This window comes from Cygnus olor, chromosome 5 (assembly GCF_009769625.2).
Source record: "Cygnus olor isolate bCygOlo1 chromosome 5, bCygOlo1.pri.v2, whole genome shotgun sequence".
NCBI classification, from domain to species: Eukaryota; Metazoa; Chordata; class Aves; order Anseriformes; family Anatidae; genus Cygnus; species Cygnus olor.
Window position 1 is genome coordinate 36,759,633 of NC_049173.1, and position 21,174 is coordinate 36,780,806.

At 39.6% G+C, this 21,174-nt stretch overlaps 1 protein-coding gene across 6 annotated transcripts in view; it reads left to right on the forward strand.

Moving 5' to 3' along the window:
* The first annotated feature begins 455 nt into the window (after positions 1–455).
* The window catches only part of LOC121071735 (cytochrome c oxidase assembly protein COX16 homolog, mitochondrial), a 46,635-nt gene continuing 25,916 nt past the window's right edge, over positions 456–21,174 (forward strand). Inside the window, exons 1-4 of one of the 6 annotated variants that reach the window (XM_040560357.1) lie at positions 9,309–9,382; positions 9,507–9,575; positions 11,969–12,046; positions 17,746–17,830. In XM_040560357.1, the coding sequence (XP_040416291.1) occupies positions 12,024–12,046; positions 17,746–17,830 (108 nt within the window). In that variant the 5' untranslated portion in view covers positions 9,309–9,382; positions 9,507–9,575; positions 11,969–12,023. Of the gene's footprint in view, positions 647–9,308; positions 9,383–9,506; positions 9,576–11,968; positions 12,047–17,741; positions 17,831–21,174 lie in introns of those variants that run through there. The other 5 variants (XM_040560356.1, XM_040560359.1, XM_040560360.1 and 2 more) reach the window with 5 other exon arrangements.

Below are 21,174 nucleotides of genomic sequence, written 5' to 3' on the forward strand. Positions count from 1 at the left end.
GGTTTTTCCTCTGCCTACTGGGGCAGATTTGTCTGCAGAAACACGTTCCTGCGTTCACCCCTGGGAGTCGAGAAGGGAACTTCTCCCGAGGGACATCCTGCCACAAACCACCTGGCCGCACGGTAGCTGCTCGTCAGCCTCGGGGTCGTGTGGAGAGTTTTTCTCTGTAGTTTTGTGTTGTTTACTCATTTTTGCAACTTCAACGGTGTCTTTAGCGAGGGCAAGCTCCTCTGCCATACACACCCAAAGGGAATTGCATTTCAGCAGGGTAAATCAGGGCGAAGTTTTGGGGACAGTGCTTTCACCTCCCCCTAACGACTATGCTGCAACGAGTAACTTTGAACGTCCACAGTCCTGGAAGAGAGCCCAAACTGCCCCTCACGCATGCAGTTTCCCTCAGACAACGACGCGGTGCATTCACACGGCACAGGAACGGGAACCGCAGCAGGGGCACGGCTCCGCCATTTTAAGCCTCCCCGCGGAACTCCGCCGCTGCGGCCGCGTTGCGCCGCCGGAGGGAGCGGCTGTGACGGCCCGGAACCGCCAGACACGGAGGGGAGGAGGGAGGGAGGCGCTGCCGGGGCCCATGGAGCGGCTCCGGCGGCTGTGGCGGGGCCGCACCATGACCTACGGCGTCCCCCTGTTGGTGAGCAGAGCGGGGGGCGGTGGGGAGGCGCCTGGCGGCGGGCTACGGGCGGCCCGAGGGGCCGGGGGTGCGGAGGGGGAGGGAGGGAGGCAGGCAGTGGGTGCATTGTATGCAGCCCCCCACTCCGTTTCCGCATGTGCGATTCTTAAAAGAGAAAGTAAGCGGCTTTCAAGGTGGAAGAAGAGTAGAGCAAAGGGTAGTTCTAATGTTTTTATAGTTGTTTTAGGTAAATGAACGAGATCCTCCTTAAATCTCCCGCAGCACACCTCTGAAAAGTGGGGAGGTCCAGAGAAAGGCAGTGGCGCTTTTTAGAGTTAAAAGGATTAAACGGTTTGAGGCTGTTTATTTCAGTGATGCAAGTAAGTGCCATTCCAGAGGTGTCCAGGGTAGGAGCTTTAAGTGGAAATGCTCATGCAATTGGACACGCTCAAGTAACGTTTTGTAAAATAATGATAAAGACATTTGTGAGAAATGAAAACAGGTCAAAAAACCCCAACAAGGTAATGTGATAATGACACAGCTGTATGAATCGTTTGCATCAGCCAGTCCAATCTCTGATACTGCAAACAACTTGGTGGTACACCTCTCACGAAGCGATCGAACATGACTCTAAAGCTGTCCAGCCACCCTGCTACATGCACGTGTACGTGGAGGGCTGTCCAGAGCTGCGCTTCTTTGGTGCTTAGACTGAAATTCCCTCATTTTTGAATGTTCTGATATTATTCTTGAGTTTAACAACACCTTTCTGAGATGTTTCAGGTTGGATGTATTTTTAGGTCACAGCGCTATTGTTTACCTGATTATTATTATTTTTTTTAAGGTTTGCTACTTACCTTTCAAAATGAAGAGAACTCAGTCTGCTTAATATTCTGCAGCTCAATTTTAACTCCATAAAAAGTTTAGGAAAAATACTAAATTATTAAATTACAGATATTTAGAAGTGGTACACTGGTGGAGAAAAATGTCGCCGTAGCTTTTCAATAACAATACATCTGGTTTGGTAGATTAACTGGCACAGTGAGTGAGGCGATGCAACTGGTGTGCAAGATCTTGACTTTGATAAAACTTTCAGCATTACTTTCCCTATGAGAAGAAGGAGCAAGTATGGCAAAGATACGCTTGTTATCATTTGTGTTCTCAAAGGATTGAAAAAAAATATTATAAAATGTAGTTATCAGTTCTCTTCCAAAGTGGGAGGGTATCCTGGGTGGGGTGGGTCCTGCAGAACAAATATGAGTTGTGGAAAAAACAGAAATCTTATTAGAAGACACAGAAACAAGAGTAAAGTAAAACACTTGTTTAAATAAATAATAAAAAAAAAAAACTTAGAAGAGCTTCAACAGCCACCTGTCAGCAACATCATATTTTCAGTTCTGCTCCAGTGCTGGAGCTAGGGCTTCAGCTTTCTGGGCCAGGGCAGACCTCTGATTGCCCTTCTGGGCCTTCTGCTGTTCTTGCATGGTTTGCCATCAGTCATAGCAGACATTTTAGAGACTTTTTTTTTTTTTTTTATCTTTGTACTGTTCAATTTCATTCCACTTTCCTTACCGCAGCGATCTTTCCTCCAGCAACAATATAATATTGAGAAATATTCTGTCATATCTCTTTCCGGGGTTTCATGTCTCCATGCCTTAAAATTAGTCTCCCCTGTGAATATTTCAGAATGTTTCTGTGTTGCTTCCCAAGGAGTAAGAAAAAGGAAACTTTTGTGAAGTTCTTTTCAGTTTCTCAGCTATCTGCATATCATTGAACTCTGAAAGCATCTCTGAAGCTGAGCAGAATATTCCTAAAAGATGAATTACAGCAGAAAAGGTGCTGAATCTGTGCACAGTCAGAGAAGGAGCGTGCCTTGGTAACCCTTTAAATTCTACTGAATTTGTTGATAGTACTGAAATGAAAGTTCTCTGTTAGATTCTTGCATCCTGTACATAATTTTTCACTATACAATGATGAGACTTTATTCTTCACTACTGCTGGGGGACACGAGCCCACTGCTGGACTTTTCATCAATACTATGTTGGCTTTTTAAAAATTCAAATCGATTTCATATCTTCCTTTCTTATACGGCATATTTGAATGAGAAGTCCCTGCACTACTCTTTAAAAAGAATCTAAGGTTGAAGAGATCATAATTTAAAAACAGATGAGGGTCTCACTATATACATGCATGATTTAATACATATTAAAAATATTTCTTCCTTTTTAGTGTAAGTTATCTTGACCCTTTTTTTTGTGTGTGTGTTCATTTGGGCTTGGGGCTGTTAGAATATTTCTATGCAGAAGGAATTTTCTTGGTTCATCTTTAAAACATCAAAATGACAACAGCTTTCAGAGTAAGATGCGTAAATCACAGTTTTCAATCATGCTTTTTCAGAAGATAAGACTGTTTCTTTGTGAGGACCAGGGAGACTGTAGGGGGCAGGAATTAATCTGCAGGAAACTTTGATTTGTCAACGTTTTCTTTAACTCCTTTTTTTCTGTAAACTTCTCAGGTTCTGCATGGTGTAAAACTGTATGCATGCGGAAGAGAGCAAAGTAACCTGGCATGGAATATCTTGACAGTTTGAGCGCTGCAGCTGCAGGGTGCGTAGTCGTAAAACACTGGTGAAGATGGCAACATCTGTGTAGATGTTGGGATGAGCTCAGTGACCTTACAGTTGTAGCTCTAAAATTTGCTGTTATGACAGGAGGGCCTTAGTGTGGTAATTTAAACATCTTTGTCAGCTGTATTGATGTCTCTTTCCTATCATGGTAAGTCAGGCTTGACATTAAAAGGAAAGAGTCTACAAGTCTTTGGGATGCTTGGCTCTGTTCCACAATCAACTCTACCAGCCCCAAAGGGATGTGTCCGTCAGCGTACTGCAGCTGCTGGGATGATTCTGTAAGATGTTGAGAGTGAGGCTCATTGGTACGACATCAGGTGGATCCATTGTCACACCTTTCTTACAAGACATGGATCATGTTAGGGTACCTCTGGTGCAGTTTGAACATTTGAAGGTTGCTGGAAGTATTTTTTTCAGACAAGTGTAAGTGGTGATTCCAAGACATTGAGGTAGTGTTTGGACTTCAAAATAGCAAAGCAGTTACAGGTTTTAAACACATGTTAAAAAATGTTATTTTGTATGCTCACAACACTTGCCAAAACTTGCATTTCTGTTTCTGTCTTTGGCTGATTCTAGACAAGGATCTTTTGTACTCTCTAAGCTGCAAAAGGAATGTACAGATCCAGTTCCAGTTCTGCTGTCAACATGTTACAAGGGAAAAATTAAATGCTCAGGATCTAAAGCAGCATCTTGGCAGACAGGAAATATGGTCTGTGCCTCACTTGGTGATTTTCATTGCACACCTAAAATAAGTGTAATGCTCTATATATGCAGTATTACAGGTTTCAAACGTTTAGCATGTAGTGACATTCTTCATGTCTATAGCTGTGGATTTTTACATCTTTTCATTCTGTTTTTTTTTTTTCCTTCTCTAGCTCTCTCTTTAATCTCCTCATCCTGTAATGACCATGTTTTTATAAGTACTTTCCTTGTGTATCTCCTCTTTCCAGATCTTGTCTTTGGTGTGCGTAGTGTTGCCAGAAGAGATGAAGGTAGCCTGGAACAGTGAAAGTTTTTCTCTGTGAATAAACATGTTCCTAAAATATATCTCCATCAGTGTTTATGCACACAGACTGTACTACATTGCCATCTACATTGCTGCCTTGAACAGTGCAAGTTTACTTTGATAAGCACTTTGTTAAGAGACAGTGAGAGTGCCTGTCACGTACAGGAGGAGAAAAAAGGTCAGATTAGAGAGAGCTGCTACCAGAGCTGCAGCAGTGCGGTCAGCGCTCCCAGGCACCATTAGAGAATGTCAGGGGTGTCTCAGGCCTTGTTAATGAACCCATTTTCTCTCAACTTTATTGACCTCCTCTGGCAAAGGAAAGAAAAAAAAGGAGAGGATATCAGGATATGAATTCACATGTATGCGGATTAGTTTTGTTCGCTGGTGAAGTCAGGGTCATCTAGAAGCCAAGACTGATGCTCAGAAATATTTTGTAAATTCTGGGAAGTGCTATCTTGTGCTGTGACTCACCAATATTGGAAGTTGTACTGGGCTAATGGGTAGGGAAAGTACATTTTTATCATTTAATGTATTTAAATAACCAAGTGTCCAAAGATTCCTGTAAATACAACATTCCTAATGCATTGCATAAAAAGCTGCTGAATTCTGAATCCTGGCATAAACTCTACACTAGGCATGCTTTTTTTTCCCTGCTGATTTTGGAGGATCTAGCCATAAAAGATAATATGAACACTTAGAAAAGTGAAAAATTCTTCTTGGGAGTAATCATGTTTTTGAGATCTATTGTTGCCATCAGTGTCTCTGTATAAAAACTGTTATTAAATTATCTTTTGGTATTGTGTGAAAAAGAATGACTACAATTAGCATTTTTTACTTCCAGGTATATCAGTGTTATTGTTAACATCATTTACATTATCACCTTGAACAATTCATAATATTGAATTGCAGGATTTTTATTGGTATATATTACTTCATGCAACTTTACATTAAAATTTGACATATACAGAACAGTTCATTTAAATGTTAATATGCTTTTGAGAGATGGATAGGAGTTTACATTTATCCATGATAAAAGAGTTCTGACTTCTAATATTTGTAGATAAATTGTGATTGCCTGTAAAAGCCCACAAGTATTAAATCTGTAGCCTAGAAAAGCAATAAATACAGAACAGTTTTTAGAGTTTTAAATTGGTAGCTCCAAATCATTGAGTTGGATAGTGTCATTTTTATGCTTTAATCACTTGTATTATAAATATTGTGTCTCTAAGATTATGATGGAATACGTCCATGACTTGTGCTGCACTTCTTTGCATCTCCTGTTCATCTATCTGAGTGTGTGTTTGAATCCACAGCAGAGTGTGGAGCTGTTCCAGATAAAACCACCCCCAGAACCGTTTGTGCCGGAGTGGAAGCCAGCATGTTCAAGCTGAATGGGCTTTTGTGGACTCCAGTTTGTGCAATCTGAAATAGCTGACATCCATCTTTCACTTGACTGGCAGATCTTAGAGTTTCTGAGCTCACCTTCTCAATCAGTGCCTTGAACTTTTATTTTTGATTCTAAATCTGAGTAGTATTTTCCAGATAAATGTTAGGTACTCTCTTGTACTCCAGGCTTGCCCTCTGTTTCATTTTAAAACAGAGGAAGTGTGCTTACGTTGTTCAATGCTGTTAGGATGGACTAATCTGGCTCTCAGGGATCTGCATATCCGTGCTGAGCCTAGGAACAGCAGCACAAGTAGAGATTTGCCTGTTCTCACACTGTGTGCGTAGTCCTGCTTTAAGATCCACCTTCTTCAAGGGGTGGTGAATGTAAGCGGGTAAAATTAACCCTACTCCATTGAATTTTCAGTCCCTGTCCAGCATTGTCAACCAGGGAAGTGTTTCCTTACTAGTAGTGGTTTGTTTTTATCTTCTTTAATGTAGATTTCGGTTTATTTTTCGTAGAGTGATCAGGTGACAAGAACCCCAGGTTGCCATAAGGTGTATAAACAGTTTCTCATTATACTTGCCTTGGCTAGATTTGAACATCTGAGTAATGGGAATACTAATTTTAATAATGAATCCAAATTTTGGCTTTTAGAAGCTTTGGAAGAAGGAGACGGTATTCAGCAACTGCAGCTTGGCCACCGTGGCAGACTCAGTTTTCAAACAGCTGCAGCTGCTGAATGAAATTCCTGTGTCATCTGCCCAGTCCAAGCAGTGGGTGTAATGCAAAGTGACAACGCTGGGGCTGAAAATGCCCCTTTTTTGCTAATGCTCACACTGAGGAACCTCTGGGTTGCTGTCCGCCCTGCGTTGTTTGAAGATTGGTTTCTACTAAATATGTTTTCTATGCTTTCCAACCTGCCATGAAATGGGCATTTTAATGAACCAAGTTTTTCTTTTTTTCTTCCTGAGACAGAATAGTAGCAGTGAAAGTTTGCAGACCATTTTTGTTGTGCCCTGCCTGTAGCCATTCATATTTACAGTCTTTAAAATCATTGCTTTGAACATACTCTATACTGAGCCAGTTCACCTGATGCGGTGGGTCAAGTTTAATGCTCTGCACAAAGTTCCACGTTCTGTGAAAGCTACACCTTGCTGCTTTATCAGTCAGTTATGGCTGGCCCCAGCTGATACCAGCTGCTGTCCAGGTTGCCAGCGTGGTACTGATGCGGTCGGCTATTGGCATGTTTCACCTGTTTCTGGTTGTAATGCAGTTCAGTCTGCAGTTTGTGAATTCTAGTATACGCATAGAATTGGTGCATGCTCTTACTTTGTCATGCTTCTGAATGAAATTAAGGAATTTTATAGTTTTGTTTTTCCCACAGAGGATGCCTCTGATCTGAACTGAAAATGATTTCCATTTGTTGCAGATGAGAAGAAAAGGCAGACCCTGTTTTGCTCCCATTGTGAGTGAGGAGAGGTTTTGGTTTCTGAGAAGATTCTGCCCTGTTTTTACCTCTTCTCAACAATTTCTGCGTTAGAGCCAAGTGCTGGAGTTGCTCTGGAAAATAAAATATTCTCGAGAGCTGGCAGAGGGGGGCGCTTCAGGTTAAGATGATCTGCCTGGCTCTGCTGTGGGGCTGGCAGCTTGAGCGCTACTTTCTTTAGGAACAAATAAGAGACTTCAGTCTTCTGTGCTGCCAAGTTGCTGTCTTTCACCAGTTCTGCACCGCATATATGACAGTTCTTTAAAAAGGAAACCCCCAAAACCTTTTGACTGTGATCACTGCATACTAAAATAAAGCCATTCACGACTGTTCTAGTTTTGAAGCTCATGATGAATAGCTGGAGGGTTTTGCTGCAGTGTTCTTAAAGAAGAGGCTAGAAAATTAGCACATTCCTTCTTCAGTGATATTTATGATAACATTTTCCTGCTTTCTTTACACTAGTGTGTAATATGTGTTGCCAGCACTAAATATAGTGATCTGATTAATTTAGGGATCTACAACAACTGTGAAGCAATTTAGTAATCTGGCTTTCACAATTGTTGCTATAGCAGGAATGAGGTTCTCTAGCAACAGGGATGCTTAGGATACTGCAAATTGCTGGTGCTGCCAGAGAAATTGTTTCCTGTTAGTTTGTTATACTCAAGGGACCGAAGGTTAATGGTGGGATCTGCTCTTAAGGCCTAACTTCTTGTGCTGTTACAAGTCCTCAGTGAACATCTCGCTGTTGGTGGTGACAAACACGAGTATTACCCTAAGATGCAGTTAAGTGATCAGGCTGATGCCATCCATAACTAATTGTGTAACACACTTCCCAATGGAGAAGTGAGCAAATAGAACTTTTAAAAGAATGGAAGAGAATTTTATGTCATTTTTTTACATAAGACATGTATTGAGGTTGCTGAGTATATGTGACAGATGGTGCTCTTATGTCACATCCTATCTTTCATTTTGTTTTGCAACATGCAAGTCTTCCATGCATGCATAATTGCATTACAACATCATAGGGTTTTTTGTGTACTCACTGAAACATAAAGGAATAATCCAGTGCGAAATCTTTAATGGGGGGATCGTGCTAGCTGTGCTGCTAAGCTGATTGCACCAACGTGCCGTAAGTGCTGGCTCACTGGGATGTCTCCCAATTTTGCCTTCTTAAGAGTAAACTTCAGGTGTAAGTAAAGGAAAAAGTGAAACCGTAGCATCGTTTCATAGATCTGCTGAAGGCATTCAAGTGACTAGACAGACAGTGTTTACTGTGTAGTAAAGTTTTTGCTCCGCATTCTGACACATTTAAATCTAATAGTTCCTCACAATGAAAGAATGCAGGACTGCAGGTGGAACGCATGGGACTTTGCTTCTGGCCTTGGCTTGCACTGGGCATGTTCATCCGTTGCACTGCTTTTTTAACATGCAAGGAATGTGGAGATTATCTGCATCACAAATTGCAAAGCTAGAAACATATGTGAGACATAGAGAATATGGAAGGCCAGTAAGCTAATGACATTGATGGAATTTTTAACATCAGTCTTGTCCCACTTTTGATTATTTTGATTGCTGAATCTTGATGTTTCATCGTTGTTTGTATGTCTGTATTTTTCTCTTTAAATAGAATTAACTTAAATGAAGATGGTGAGGGCACCTTCCCTCATAATGTAAAAGAGAAAGGAGAAACTTAAACCAAAGCTAATATTTCCATTAAACCAAAGCTAATATTTCCATTCAAGACAATGTCAGTCGCTGAGTCCTTTATTACCTCTACTGCTGTTATAGTTGTGTAAACTCATTGATACTTCCTCTATCATGGCTTTTATTGGCTTTTGAACATGGTTTAAAAAATATAATTGACTGAAAAGCTGCCCATTGCTGCTGTGGCATGTGTAGATAAAGGGAATTCATGCTCCGTGCTGTTGGCTAACTGTATTCACATGCTGTTGGCTGATTAAATAAGTGCTGAATGTGGCTGATTTAGGTCTGTTTTTGCAATGAAGACATCATGCTTGGTTCTTTAAAACATTGATCAAATATAATTGTAAATATCTTCTTCATATTTTATATATATTCAGTGCTTTTATATAATCTGAATCCTAACCTTCCAGCCTTACGCTGTGTAATATTTCAGTGTCAGTTATAGTTCCTTACAGCATCGATGGGCTTTGACTCTGACACAGCTGAGCTGATGTTTCATTGAAAGATCAATTCACCATTGCAGTATTGGAAATGTAAAGGCAACTGTGTTGGTAAGGAAGGTCTGGCAAGCAAAATGTCCAACTGGGCAGGCTGGCTATACTGCTTATGCTGTGTGAAGAGCAAAAGTAGATCAGAATCCAAGTGTTTTCTTTCTCTTCTTTTCCTTCCCTTTAGCAGCGTAAAGGAGTTCTGAGTAAAATTACAGTTTCAGGCCAAAACTTGTCTTAAGGAGGAGAGATGTGTGTGAGTATCAAATTTTTTAACGTGTATAGCTGCAAACATAAAATGTAGTGTATAATGGATGTTTGCTGTCAAACAAGTGATAGAATGTGATGAGACGAAATGCAAAATGAGTAGCATGACTTATTTCATGCAACAGCTATCTACCCGATTTCCCCTAGCTATGATGTACATTACATAGTTTTAAATTATCAAAGCTAAAAAAAAATATTTATTTTAGTTGGAGCATGGTTTTGTTCATGGTGCATCTCATAACAACATACTTTATGCAAGCCTGTTGTTGGATAAATTAATTTTGAAGTGATATCATAATTTCTACCTACTTGAACAACTGTGCACTGAACCAGTTCTAGTGCAGCTGTTTTTGCTCTACCACAGCCCCTCACTGACAAGACAAACATAAGCTGTAGTTTGTAACAGCCATAATCTTGTCTATACTACTACAGATTTCTGTTTGTTAGGACATGAAGTTTAAATTAACTCATAGGCTGTTAATTAACAGAATACTCACTAGGACTTAAAGAATCAGCATAGATTTTCATTAGCTGATAGGTGTCAGCCATAGTAACATTCAATTATTGTCTGATCCTCGAGACTTCCAGCATATGGTATGAAGATACCATACCTTCAGCTGACAAACCTGCTTTGACTGAATAAATCTTAATATTCACATTCTTTTTAACCATTTTGAATACTTTTTTTTTCTTGTTATTCTTTCTTACCAAAGTAGTTATACGTGAGGAAGACATTATTTTCCCTTTAACACTTTCTTCTCTATTATGTATATTGATGATTCAGTATCTGCAAGAGCAGCATTAATTCCTCAAACAGTGGAGGTTTGAGGTCCCTCAAAGTTGCTTGCTACTGCGTGATGATTTTCTCACCAGCTTTCTGAAATTGTAGCTTTGTGGCCTAGCAGCTGGATACTCATATCACAAAACTTTGGTCTGTTTGTTTCTACTCATCAGCTGCATTTGTAAGGTTGTCAAAAGGGCCAGGCCAGGAGACTGGAGCCTTTACCTCCTGGCTGTTGGCGAAGCATTCCCTGCACAGAGCACCTCTGTTCCCAGGAGCCCAGTCTGTAACCCACCTCTGCTCTGGGGATGTGGGGAGTACATTCACGTGCTTGTTTCTGAGTAGCTTTATCTGCTTGATGGAAAATCACATAGTCCTGCACCTTTAGAAAGAGTAAATGGAAGGAATAAATGTAGAAGGCTTGTTTGTTTGTTTTAATTGAATGCGTATGGCTTTGTGGCTTCAATGGCCTGAACTTGGGATAGCTACTGTCTGGAAAGCACATACATTTTTAACTGCCTGTGCAGCATAATTATAACAATTATTGGACACAAGCCATTGCAGCAAACCTAATGTGTATCAAGAAATCAACCATCGTTGCACAGAGAATGGCTACCAGCAGCAGCCTCTAATGAAGGACTGTAACAGTTAAAGGAGTTAAAATATGTTGGTCCTCTCCTCTTCCTTTTGCTTCTGCAGCCTTCCTTAAGATGCTCATCTGTAGATGTGAAGCCTTTCAGCCTGAGCAGAGAACAGCAGAAAAAGTCTGTCAGATCAGAGCAGCAGTGAAAAAACCTGATTCTTCCACAAAGTAGAGAGATTTCTAAGCTACTTTTTAAGTCCTTCATGGTGTTTCTTAACAATATTTGATCTTCTGGTTGATCTGTCCATTTTCAACGATAAAAATACATAGGCAATTTTATAATATCCCTCTGCCATAAGAAAGAATAATAATTTTTTTAATGCTGCTATGAAGCACTACCCACCCCCCCCCCCCCAAATCCCTGTATTGCTCTCTTTCATAAGCTTTGCAGGTGTGGAGGGAATTGCAAGACAACTAAGGAGGCAATAATAACGGTGCAGGTGTGCTGGATATGATTTCTTAGCTTAGTTGATAATGTATCACTGAACCACAGTTCCAGTGAGCCGGTCTGTTCAGAAGCGTAATTAGATCTGGAACACACAGACATCAGAGCCAGTCAACGCCGTATTGTTACTTCCCCACAGAGTTTGAAAATGATGGGAATAAATGCTGTGGCAGTAACAAAAGGTTCCATTGTTGCAGTTATGTCAGGAAGCCATATGGGGAGGTAAAAAAGGGGTAAGAGGAGACGAAGTTCTTAGAGAATGGGAGTTGTGATGCACCTGTTTGTATATGAAGGAAGAAATTTGTGAAATCCTGGCCCAAAGAGTGGAAGAAAAATCTCTGACGTTCCACATACTCCTGCTCCTGGATGTATGTTCCAGTTGTTTGTTTTCTTCAGTTCCTGGTGTTTCTGCTGGAAGAATAGCAGAGCACCTCGGTAAATGAAGGGGGTCAGTATGTGGATGTGCTTTTTTGTGTTAGTCCTAACTCGTATTTTCATTTTGTTGTTTTTCAGCTCTATCTTGTTGGGGGATCTTTTGGACTCCGTGAATTTGCTCAGATAAGATACGATGTCCACAAACTACATGGCACGGTACTTGAAATGTTTTTTTTTTCTTTACTCTTCATTTCATTTTGCGTATGTGCTGACTTATAAAGGATAGTTTGCTAGGACAAGCAAACTGTTAGTATTGGGACACATTAATGCCTTTCACCACTGAACCCTGGGCTACACTTGGGGCTCTTAGGCAGTGAGCAGTGTAGATAACAAAAGAGGCTGAAATAATGACAAATCTTTTTGCTGTCTCTGGAAACTGATGAAAATAAATAATTTGCTTCCTTATATTGATTATAAATGGCAATTCTGAGTCTGGAGAAAGGAAGTATAGCACATCTTCCTATTTCTTCTCTCCTGGGGCTGTTCATCCTGAAGAAGAGAAGGCTCAGGGGTGACCTTATTGCAGCTTTTCAGTACTTAAAGGGGGCTTATGAAAAAGATGGAGAGCCAACTTTTTGCTCGGGCAGATAATGACAGGACAAGGGGGAATGGCTTTAAACTAAGAGGGGAGATTTAGATTAGAGGTTGGGAGAGGTTAGGTTAGGAAGTTTTTATACCTAGTATAGACTAAGAAAACTTGATATTTTAGAAGGTGCACAATAATCTTTTGGTTCTGTTTTCAAACTGTTTGGTGTTGAGTAAATAGTGTTAAATTTTTGGGGAATGATTGGCTTCAAGTTGACTGAGATAAGCAGATACCTTTAACATTGTGCTACATCCTATTCTTTAAGCTCTGTGATAGAAACAGGAGCTAATCTTTACTCCCCATGGCAAAATGTACTATGTGGAAGAAGCCTTTCTTTAAATGTGCTGGAAACCTTTTGAATGAGAGAAGTGGCTTGTTTACCAGTGCTGCTTATGTCTTCAAGTGTACCATTAGTTCCAAATTATGTGTGAAATGATCTGAAAGGAGCATGCCAGTTAAGTAGGAAGTAATACTGATTTGCTGTATCTAACTTTGTAGTATGCAAACCTGCTGTTGCAATGCAGAGAGGCTTTGTGGTCTCAGTGCTGCTGACTTGCAGGTGACATGAAGCTTTTTTAAAGACTGTGTAGCACTTTGTGTAAGAAGTGCTTGTGTAAGACTCCAGACGCTCTGCTTAAGAGGTCCATGACAGAGTTTGTAACCTAGGAAAGAATGGGCTTACAGCGGCTTTCTACTGTGACCAAATCTTTCAGAACTTCATCTGTTCAGGGTTTGGAGACTCCCTTGTTTTGTCTTAGACCTTGTTGTGGGCCATTTAAATTACGTCAATTGCTCTCTGTTGTTCCTTGTGTTGCATACCTGATTATGGCCTTTGAAGCACCACGTGGCCCACTTCTGCTCAGTCCCATATTTGAGGTAGCCCTTAAAACAGGGGAGGGTGATCTTACAACTCTTTTCTACAGGGCTGTGTGCTGGGTAGTTATTTTCTCTCAGGCCTGGGCTTTCAGGACCAGCTGTAGCGAAGTTGTCCTCTGTCCAGATGGGGATCACAGCAGAGGCAAGAATTTGCCTGTTGTTTCTGTCAGTTTCTTGGTCAGATTCATACTCAGTGATTACATTTGGCCCCCATGATCTGGACAGTGACCACAGCCCAGAGAAAAAACACGGTAATAGATGTGTTTGTTCGCATCTATGGGGCTCTGTGTCCCAGCACGTATGATCAAGGGAAGCGTCACTGAATTAGGCAGTACATGAAAGCTCTGAGGGGAAGCTACTGCACCCTGGAGTTCTCTGAAAAGTTAAAAGAGGCCATCTGGATTCTGCTCCAGCCTGTACTAGTTAAGGCTGCAGCATCTCTTTTGTATTTTCTTCTTCCTTTCGTTATGATTTTGTTTAGGAATACGTGCAATTTAGATAAAGAGCAATGCAGTATTGGCTGAGAACTACCAACACTAACTTTGGGCTAGTTGTAGACAGACAGATTAAAGCAATGTGTTTTATTAGTTTTTGTTTCTATGCCCATAAAGAGTTAAGAACCATTCTAATTCACTAAGACAGCATAAGAGATTAGAATGTAGGCTTGTTTTTCATTTTTAGTTAAAATACTTTAAAATCTACATGAAACTCAGGAAAAGAGCCTTCATCTGAGTAATTTAAAAATGCTATTAAACATTCTGACAATCATAATATGTTTGTCACTGGTCAAAACCATGGTTTTTATGGTAGAGTAGAATATATTTTCTTAAGTAATACACTTTTAACTAGCATAAGCCCTTATCAGAAAGGGGACAAATGCTCCTTTTGGGGGGTTGGGCAGTTGTATGAAAATTGCAATAGACAATAACAGAAACAGGATTTTTTTTTTTTGGTTACAGTTGCTCCTTTTGAATAATAATGGTGCTTAATTAAATAATGCTTTTCCTATAAGGAGCTCATAACACTTTCACAGAATTTAAATGAGTTAAGCTTCACAGCCTTAGTGTCAGAAAATTATTTTATGATTTTATTTATTTATTATAATTATTTTATTATTTCCATTTTACTGCTGAAAAAAATTGAGGTTGCAAAAAGTTAAGCAAGCCATCCAGATGTAGGCTAGGATTTGTAATACCTGAGTGGCTATCTTTTTTGATTGTATATTAAGGATGTTGAAACTACAGTACACCCCCTTTTGTGAGCATGACTGCTAGATAGACAGGACTTAGATGCTCCTTTTGTGGTATATCTAGTACATTTAAAATGCTAAACTATTATCCCTTCCCTTTAAAACTATTTGTCCTTTTCCTTTTTCAGAAAATTAATTCCTATGTTTTAGTGGCTGCCACTTTCTCTTTGTATACTTGTAATTCAATGAGCAAAAGCTGCATTAGTGATATCACCTATGTTATTAATGTCAAACTGGTTTATCGTATAAAACAATGTTTTGAAGAGCATTCCTTGATAAAGAAACGAAAACTCAAGAGTGGTTTGGATTTAGGGGAGAATATGGTTTGGTGATGATGCCATGGGTTGGGAGTAGGAGTAGGGTTGAGAGAGAAACAGAGTTTAGAGCTCTAGCAGGAGTGGAGCTGGGAAGGGGCTACCAAAGGGTGCATTGCAAAAGGAGTTCTGTCCTCTAGGTCATCAGGGCCATGCCTTGGTATCTGGGGCTGAGGCTCGACTGATGACTGGGGTGAGGGTTGGTACGGGGACAGAGCTGCAGTTGGAGAGGGGCTGGTAGCAAGAAGAGATGTTTTATCCAGTTAGATATCAGGGCATTGTTTGAGTGCATCTCTTTCAAAAGCCAAAACAAAACAAAAAACCAACCAGACAAACAAACAAAAAACCGAGCATTTTGGGTATACCTTAATTTACTTGGGATACCTAGATCAGCTGCATTCCCTCAGGACGCCGGGTGTCCTGCATTTAAATCAAACTTGTGCTGAGGCACTTATTGATATAAATGCCTGTTTATGCCAGTCAGAATTCTTCTGAAGCTAATCAAGGATTTCTACATTATCTATTGTTGCCAAAATGTCCATTAATGGAGAAATCATTAGGTTAGGTAATTGTTTCTTTTCTGGGAAGAATTTATGCAAATTGAAATTGGGTATAGCAAACCAGGTATGCTTACAGGAAAATAACATTGGATTAATGGAAGAGAAATGAGTAGTTTTGTATAGGCATCTTTCCAAACACCTTTATTCTCAAACAGAAAACCAGGCCCTTTCTTTGTCCTACTTTAATGTCGTGTATGTAATTGACTAGTGATACTTTTTTAAGAAGTGTTTTAAAACAGAAAATGTCACTTCTGTTTAATAAACAGAAAATGTTTCAAGTATGTAATAATTTTTGTTTGCTTGTTTGTTTACTGTTGTCATTCAAGGCATGGTAGAGACTTGCTGTTTCAGATCTAATTCTGGATATAAGTATCTTGGACAAGAGTAATGACTTCATGGTTTGTATCGCTAGCTGATTGTTACTGTGAAGGGCTGAAGAGAAGCAACGTTTTAACTACCTGGGGAAATTTAGGCTTTCTTCAGTCCCTCAGCAAACCCTTTCGACTAATAAAACGGAATTTATATTTTTAAGTTGGTATGGCTTTGTTGAAGTGGAGTTATTGTGAGTCAGGTTCTCAGAGTACGGGGTGCAGGTAGGACTAAGCAAGTTCCTTCAGGGCACATTCAGCAGGAGCACTTCTAGGAAACCTAGAGTCTCTAGATCATTTTGTCAGGAAGCAAAACATCAATGGGCCTTTGAAGTCTGCAAATAGTTCCTATTGTGGAATATATAAGAGCATTACAGTACTGACTGACCTCTTCATGATTATAAGCTATGTAGATTCTGATTCACTTTTCCTTCTATTTTGTCCTAAACAAAGTGAGTGCACCTCTAAAGTAGAATGCTAAGAAATTCTGATAATGTTTTCTGTCTTATTGAGGTATTAAATGACTGTAGAAAGCAGTCACTGAATTTTAGTAGGTCTCACTTTCTCTGTAAAAGGAAGATAATTAATGCTGATCTAATTTACATAGAGAATAGGGTAGTTAATTAATTCAAATAGAATTATTTAAATTCAAATGAGTATTTTTTTTTTTTAAGTACTTAGGTGAGATCCATTAGTTCAAGTGTTTTGGGTCAGGGTGAAATATTTCAGGTGGAAATGGGAGCAGAGAAATGACCTGTTTCCATGAGACCTTTATATCAGGTGAGATCATAACTGGCATTTGCCTCAGGAATGTCCAGGAAATCAGTCCAGCATTTTCTTCTTATTGTAAGTGAATATTCAAGAAGGGGGATCTGCCAATTTGAATGCATTTGTGTGTGTGTTTTTGTTTTTGTTTTCCTTTTAAATAATATGTTTAATGCTAGGTGAAGATTTAAAAATAAAATTGCTTAAGACCCTGAATGGGTCTGTAGCATTTAAAATTCCAAAGGGAATGCAATTTTTTTCAAACTACAATTGTAGACTGTCAACAGAATGTCCCCATCATTAAATGTATTGTTACATCTACCTGAGCTAGATAGAGCTGCTTTACTGTAGCTGTCTTGTTCATCTTATTTGAGGACCTGCAGCTGTGTTAGAAAATACTATTTGCAAAGCTATCAAATATAGTAAGGATTTACTGGGATAGCAAACAGTATTTTAGTAGGATGTAAAGGTGTGATTTTCACATTTTTCTCCCAAATTAGCCAATTGACTGCAGATTGCAAGGTGTTTTTATTGCAGTTCTTAATGAATAAATATCCGTGCTTGAAATCGTATTATACCTTGGTGTTCCCAAAGATCATCAACTCTTGCCAAAACTTGAGTGACTTCACGATTTCAAGGAATAATCTGGATAGGTGAAGTCCTTGTAATTGGCTGGACTGGAGAAATACATGGTGTTGTAGTTCTTATGGTAACTAATGGGAGTGACTATTGCTGCCTGCTCAGGTCATACCATTTGCTCAGTTGTCTTTTATTTTCTGCAGATTTTCTGCTTGATTTTATTCCAAAATCATCCTCTAGACTGCCAGGTGTGTCAACACCCCCTTCCAGTGTTAAGGTCACGCTAAGTGCTAACAGCGTAAATTTAAAATAGTCTAAATTGGATTATTTGTATTATTAGAGTTATGTAAGTGAAATTAAAACATTCGGTATCTGCTCAGCTAACTCTAAATGTATGTTTGTGATGCCGTGCACTGTCTAGGATTCATCTTGCTTGTGTTTCCGTTGTCTCGAATGAAATGCCTAGTTTGAAATAGCTATCCAGACAGCTATTTCAGATAGCTAGGTGGTTTGAGACAGAAGTGCCTCCGCAATAAGCTTAATTCCATTTTCAGGTAGATGCTTGAGGAAGATGTTCTGTTTTGACTGCAGGAAAAGTAGAGGGATTGAGCTCAACGCTTTATTGTTGCCACATTTTAGTGAGGTGAGTTGCCATCCTTTGCATGTGAATATATTTAATTTGACCAGTGAATGGTAGGTGATATAAACATTTGCACGACTTCAGATGCGGAAGAGTTAGTTCAGTTTTTGGATGCATATCTTAAAAGTAGCATTTCTTGCCTCTAGAAATACCTATCTGTCTCTATTCAGTGAACTGTAGGAGGAGTTTAAACAGAATCTTCATGCTTCAGAGCAAAAGTTTAGATAGTTACAACTAGGTAAGATGAGGCTTGCCGTAAATGTTCTTTCCCTGGAGCTTCATTGGCAAACCAGTAGAAATGGGCTGGAGGTGAAGGAACTCTTGTTTCATCTGCTGATCCTGTTTGAGGTATAATGTGATTCTAGAGAGTTTCCTTCTGCCTCTCCCGTAATGCTGTAGGAGGTAGCGTTAAAAAGATCCTGTTTGATTCGAGTGTGGAAAAAAAAAACACATAAAAATCTCTTTAATTGATGCTTGATGGATTTTTTTTGGATGGGGAAGGTATCTTTTCTAAACGTGTCAGCAAGGAAATACGGAATCATTTTAGTGTCCATGTCTGTCACTGAACTTGGAGGAATAATTAAGTCTTCTCAACTAGCATTTATCTAGTATTTATTTATTTATAATGCACTTTCATGCATTTAATTGGTTCCAGTAGGCTAATTACATGAGCACATGGATTGATTTTTTTTTTATACTTAAGCAGGTCAGGGTGGCCTGAGTCACAAGTTTAATGAAGACAAACTAATTTGGCTAATTTCCTTGTGTAAGTTGATTTAGGTGATTTTCAGAGACTAAATTAATTAAAGAGCTTGGCCCTAGGTCCTCTAAAAATTAAGAAAATAAAACACTGAAGTGTTGCTTGGTTCTTTAGAGAATGCAAAGAGGCATACATTTATGATTGCTTATAGCAGAAGAAAATCTTTGCCCGTCATTTGTCTTTATGTAATGAAGAACATTTTGCTAAATTAAAGCAGACGTTGCTTTTAAGCATGGCCTGCTTAGCAGAGGGTTTTAGAATTGGATGTTAAGTGAAGCAGCCTGGCTCCTGTTGGCAAGGGGGAATTTGGAAATTGCTACATCTTTTGACCATGGTTCAGAATTATCCAAGGTAGTAATTTCAGTCCTACAATATGGCACAAAAATGAAGGGGTAGCAGAGCTTTTCATACTCTGTACTGTGGTGTTACCAGATGTTCAGACATCAGTTTTCTGCTGTTTCGGTTCAGTCCAGAGGGACTGTATGGAAATAAGCTCTCTATCCATGCTGTTCTTGAAGATTTTGAGGTTCAGCTGCTAATGTTGGGCTTCATGTATTTTTCATTGATTTCAGGAAAAACTAATCCATTTTGCTTGAGCTCAGATTACTTTCCCACTTCATCTATAAACAGCTGCTTGCTGAATTTGCTGTACCAGACAGGCACGTATATTTTCATTTTTCAGACATCCTTTTGGTTTAGCATATTAACAATCCACAAGCCAAATATGTAGTCAGCCTGATGCTCAATAACAGTTTTGTTGCTCCATTCTGAGGCTGATATTGTGTATATGCTTTAGAATGGCTTCCAGTGATTGGATCCACCTAGTCCCACTGATAATTGTCACCACAAACAGCTTAAAGCACTGCAGGACAGCCTGGAGATAATGTATTGCCTGCACCTGCCCTTTTCATATCATCAGGTTTCAAGTTGAAGAAAAATGAGACCCAGCCCATCTAGCCTGTTCTGATGAAACCAGGAGACCTGTCAATACCAGAAGACTTCTGCTAATAACCAGAAACAGCTATGGGTGCTCAGAACCTCACTACGGTTGTTAAAAGTTGGGGAAATCTCATTAAATCAGGATGTGATGATGATAATAATACAGTATTATTTCGTAATATGTGTTCACTGAGGAAGAATTAAAGTGGTACTAATTTTTAACTTTGAAATAACTTTTTTATTTTAATGAATATTTTGTTTCAGTCTGGTAATATTGTGCCAGCATATTTTTTGGCAATGAATGTGAAAATGTATTGTTAATGATACTGAGTTTGGCCACAGACCCTAAATAATAATCTTCAGAGTTTCCGTGATAAATTATTTCACTGAACCCTTGTCGAGCTTTTTTCATGGGTTTCTTTAGTGAAGGAAAGCCGTTACCTATTAGTGTCTGTGTATGCAATGACTACTACTAGTGTAGAAATCACTTTTTTTTTTTTTTTCTACCTAGGATGCTAGGATGTCATGCTGTCTCTCGTTTGTAAGGATACATTAACAGACATTATTTGAATGTTATAAAAATGTCTTTGAGAGGTTGAGAGGTGTTGTGTCTTTAACTCAATTTTCCCACTCTGCATAAAAGATTGAAAGGCTTAGTATCTGTCTAGACCTAAAGGTTTTTTTCCCTAAAACTTCCATTCCATAGCTGCCGGTGTATCACCATTGGACTGAAAATCTGTTATATCCCTAATACTCTGCTTTTGGCCAAGCTCTCTAGTACCAGAGCTTTCATGGTGCTGCATAGCTTGGCATCTATTAAATCTTTTAGATTTCATTAAATGGATATTCCTCAATCTGCATTAGTGAGATGTGATCTCCGCAAAGTGAGCTGATGATTACAAGCTATGAGGCTTCATGCAAAATGCCTGTAGAAGTATGGATGCTTTCTGGTACCTTCTTGTTCAGTCAGAAGGCCCTTGCCCAGGATGTGGACGAGAATTTAAAGGCACATTTAATTTTCCTGGGAAGCTCTTCAGCCTTTCCTGTTGTTTGTCTGTAGTTACTGCTGCTCCAGTTGCTGCCTAGCGTGTATCCCCCTTCTAGGCATCTCAATCTCGCTGCCTTTTTTATTTTTTTATTTTTTTTAAATTTCCAAGTTTAATTCATGCTGCGGATTTTGCTGTGCAACCGGGTGCTAGGTCCCTGTAAGTCTAGTTCTGAATCTTGAGATGTGTGCAGCAGCAATGTGACCATTGCTATGTTACTTGTCCTGAACTAGTAAATATCCTGGTGGCCCCATGTGCTGTTCCAGATTTCTTGTGTATGTATGCGTGTGGGTGCACTTAGAAGATTGCTGCGGAGTGAATGCTTCACGTAAGGGCTTGCTCAGTTTTCTGTCCAGGAAACTGGGGGCGCATTTTGGATCCTATCTGGCATATCTTACTCAGGAGTTCTCTGTAAATGCAGCATGCTGGGTGTGTTCTGCACAGCTGCACACAAGGTAACTCTGTTTATTTGGAAGTGTGACAGTCCCAGCACACGCACACATATTCTGCAGGATTTCCAAGCATCTAGCAACCGCGTCAGAGCTACTGCATGGCTATGCTGCCCAGCATCTGGAAATTCCAGGCAAATGGCCAATTTTCTC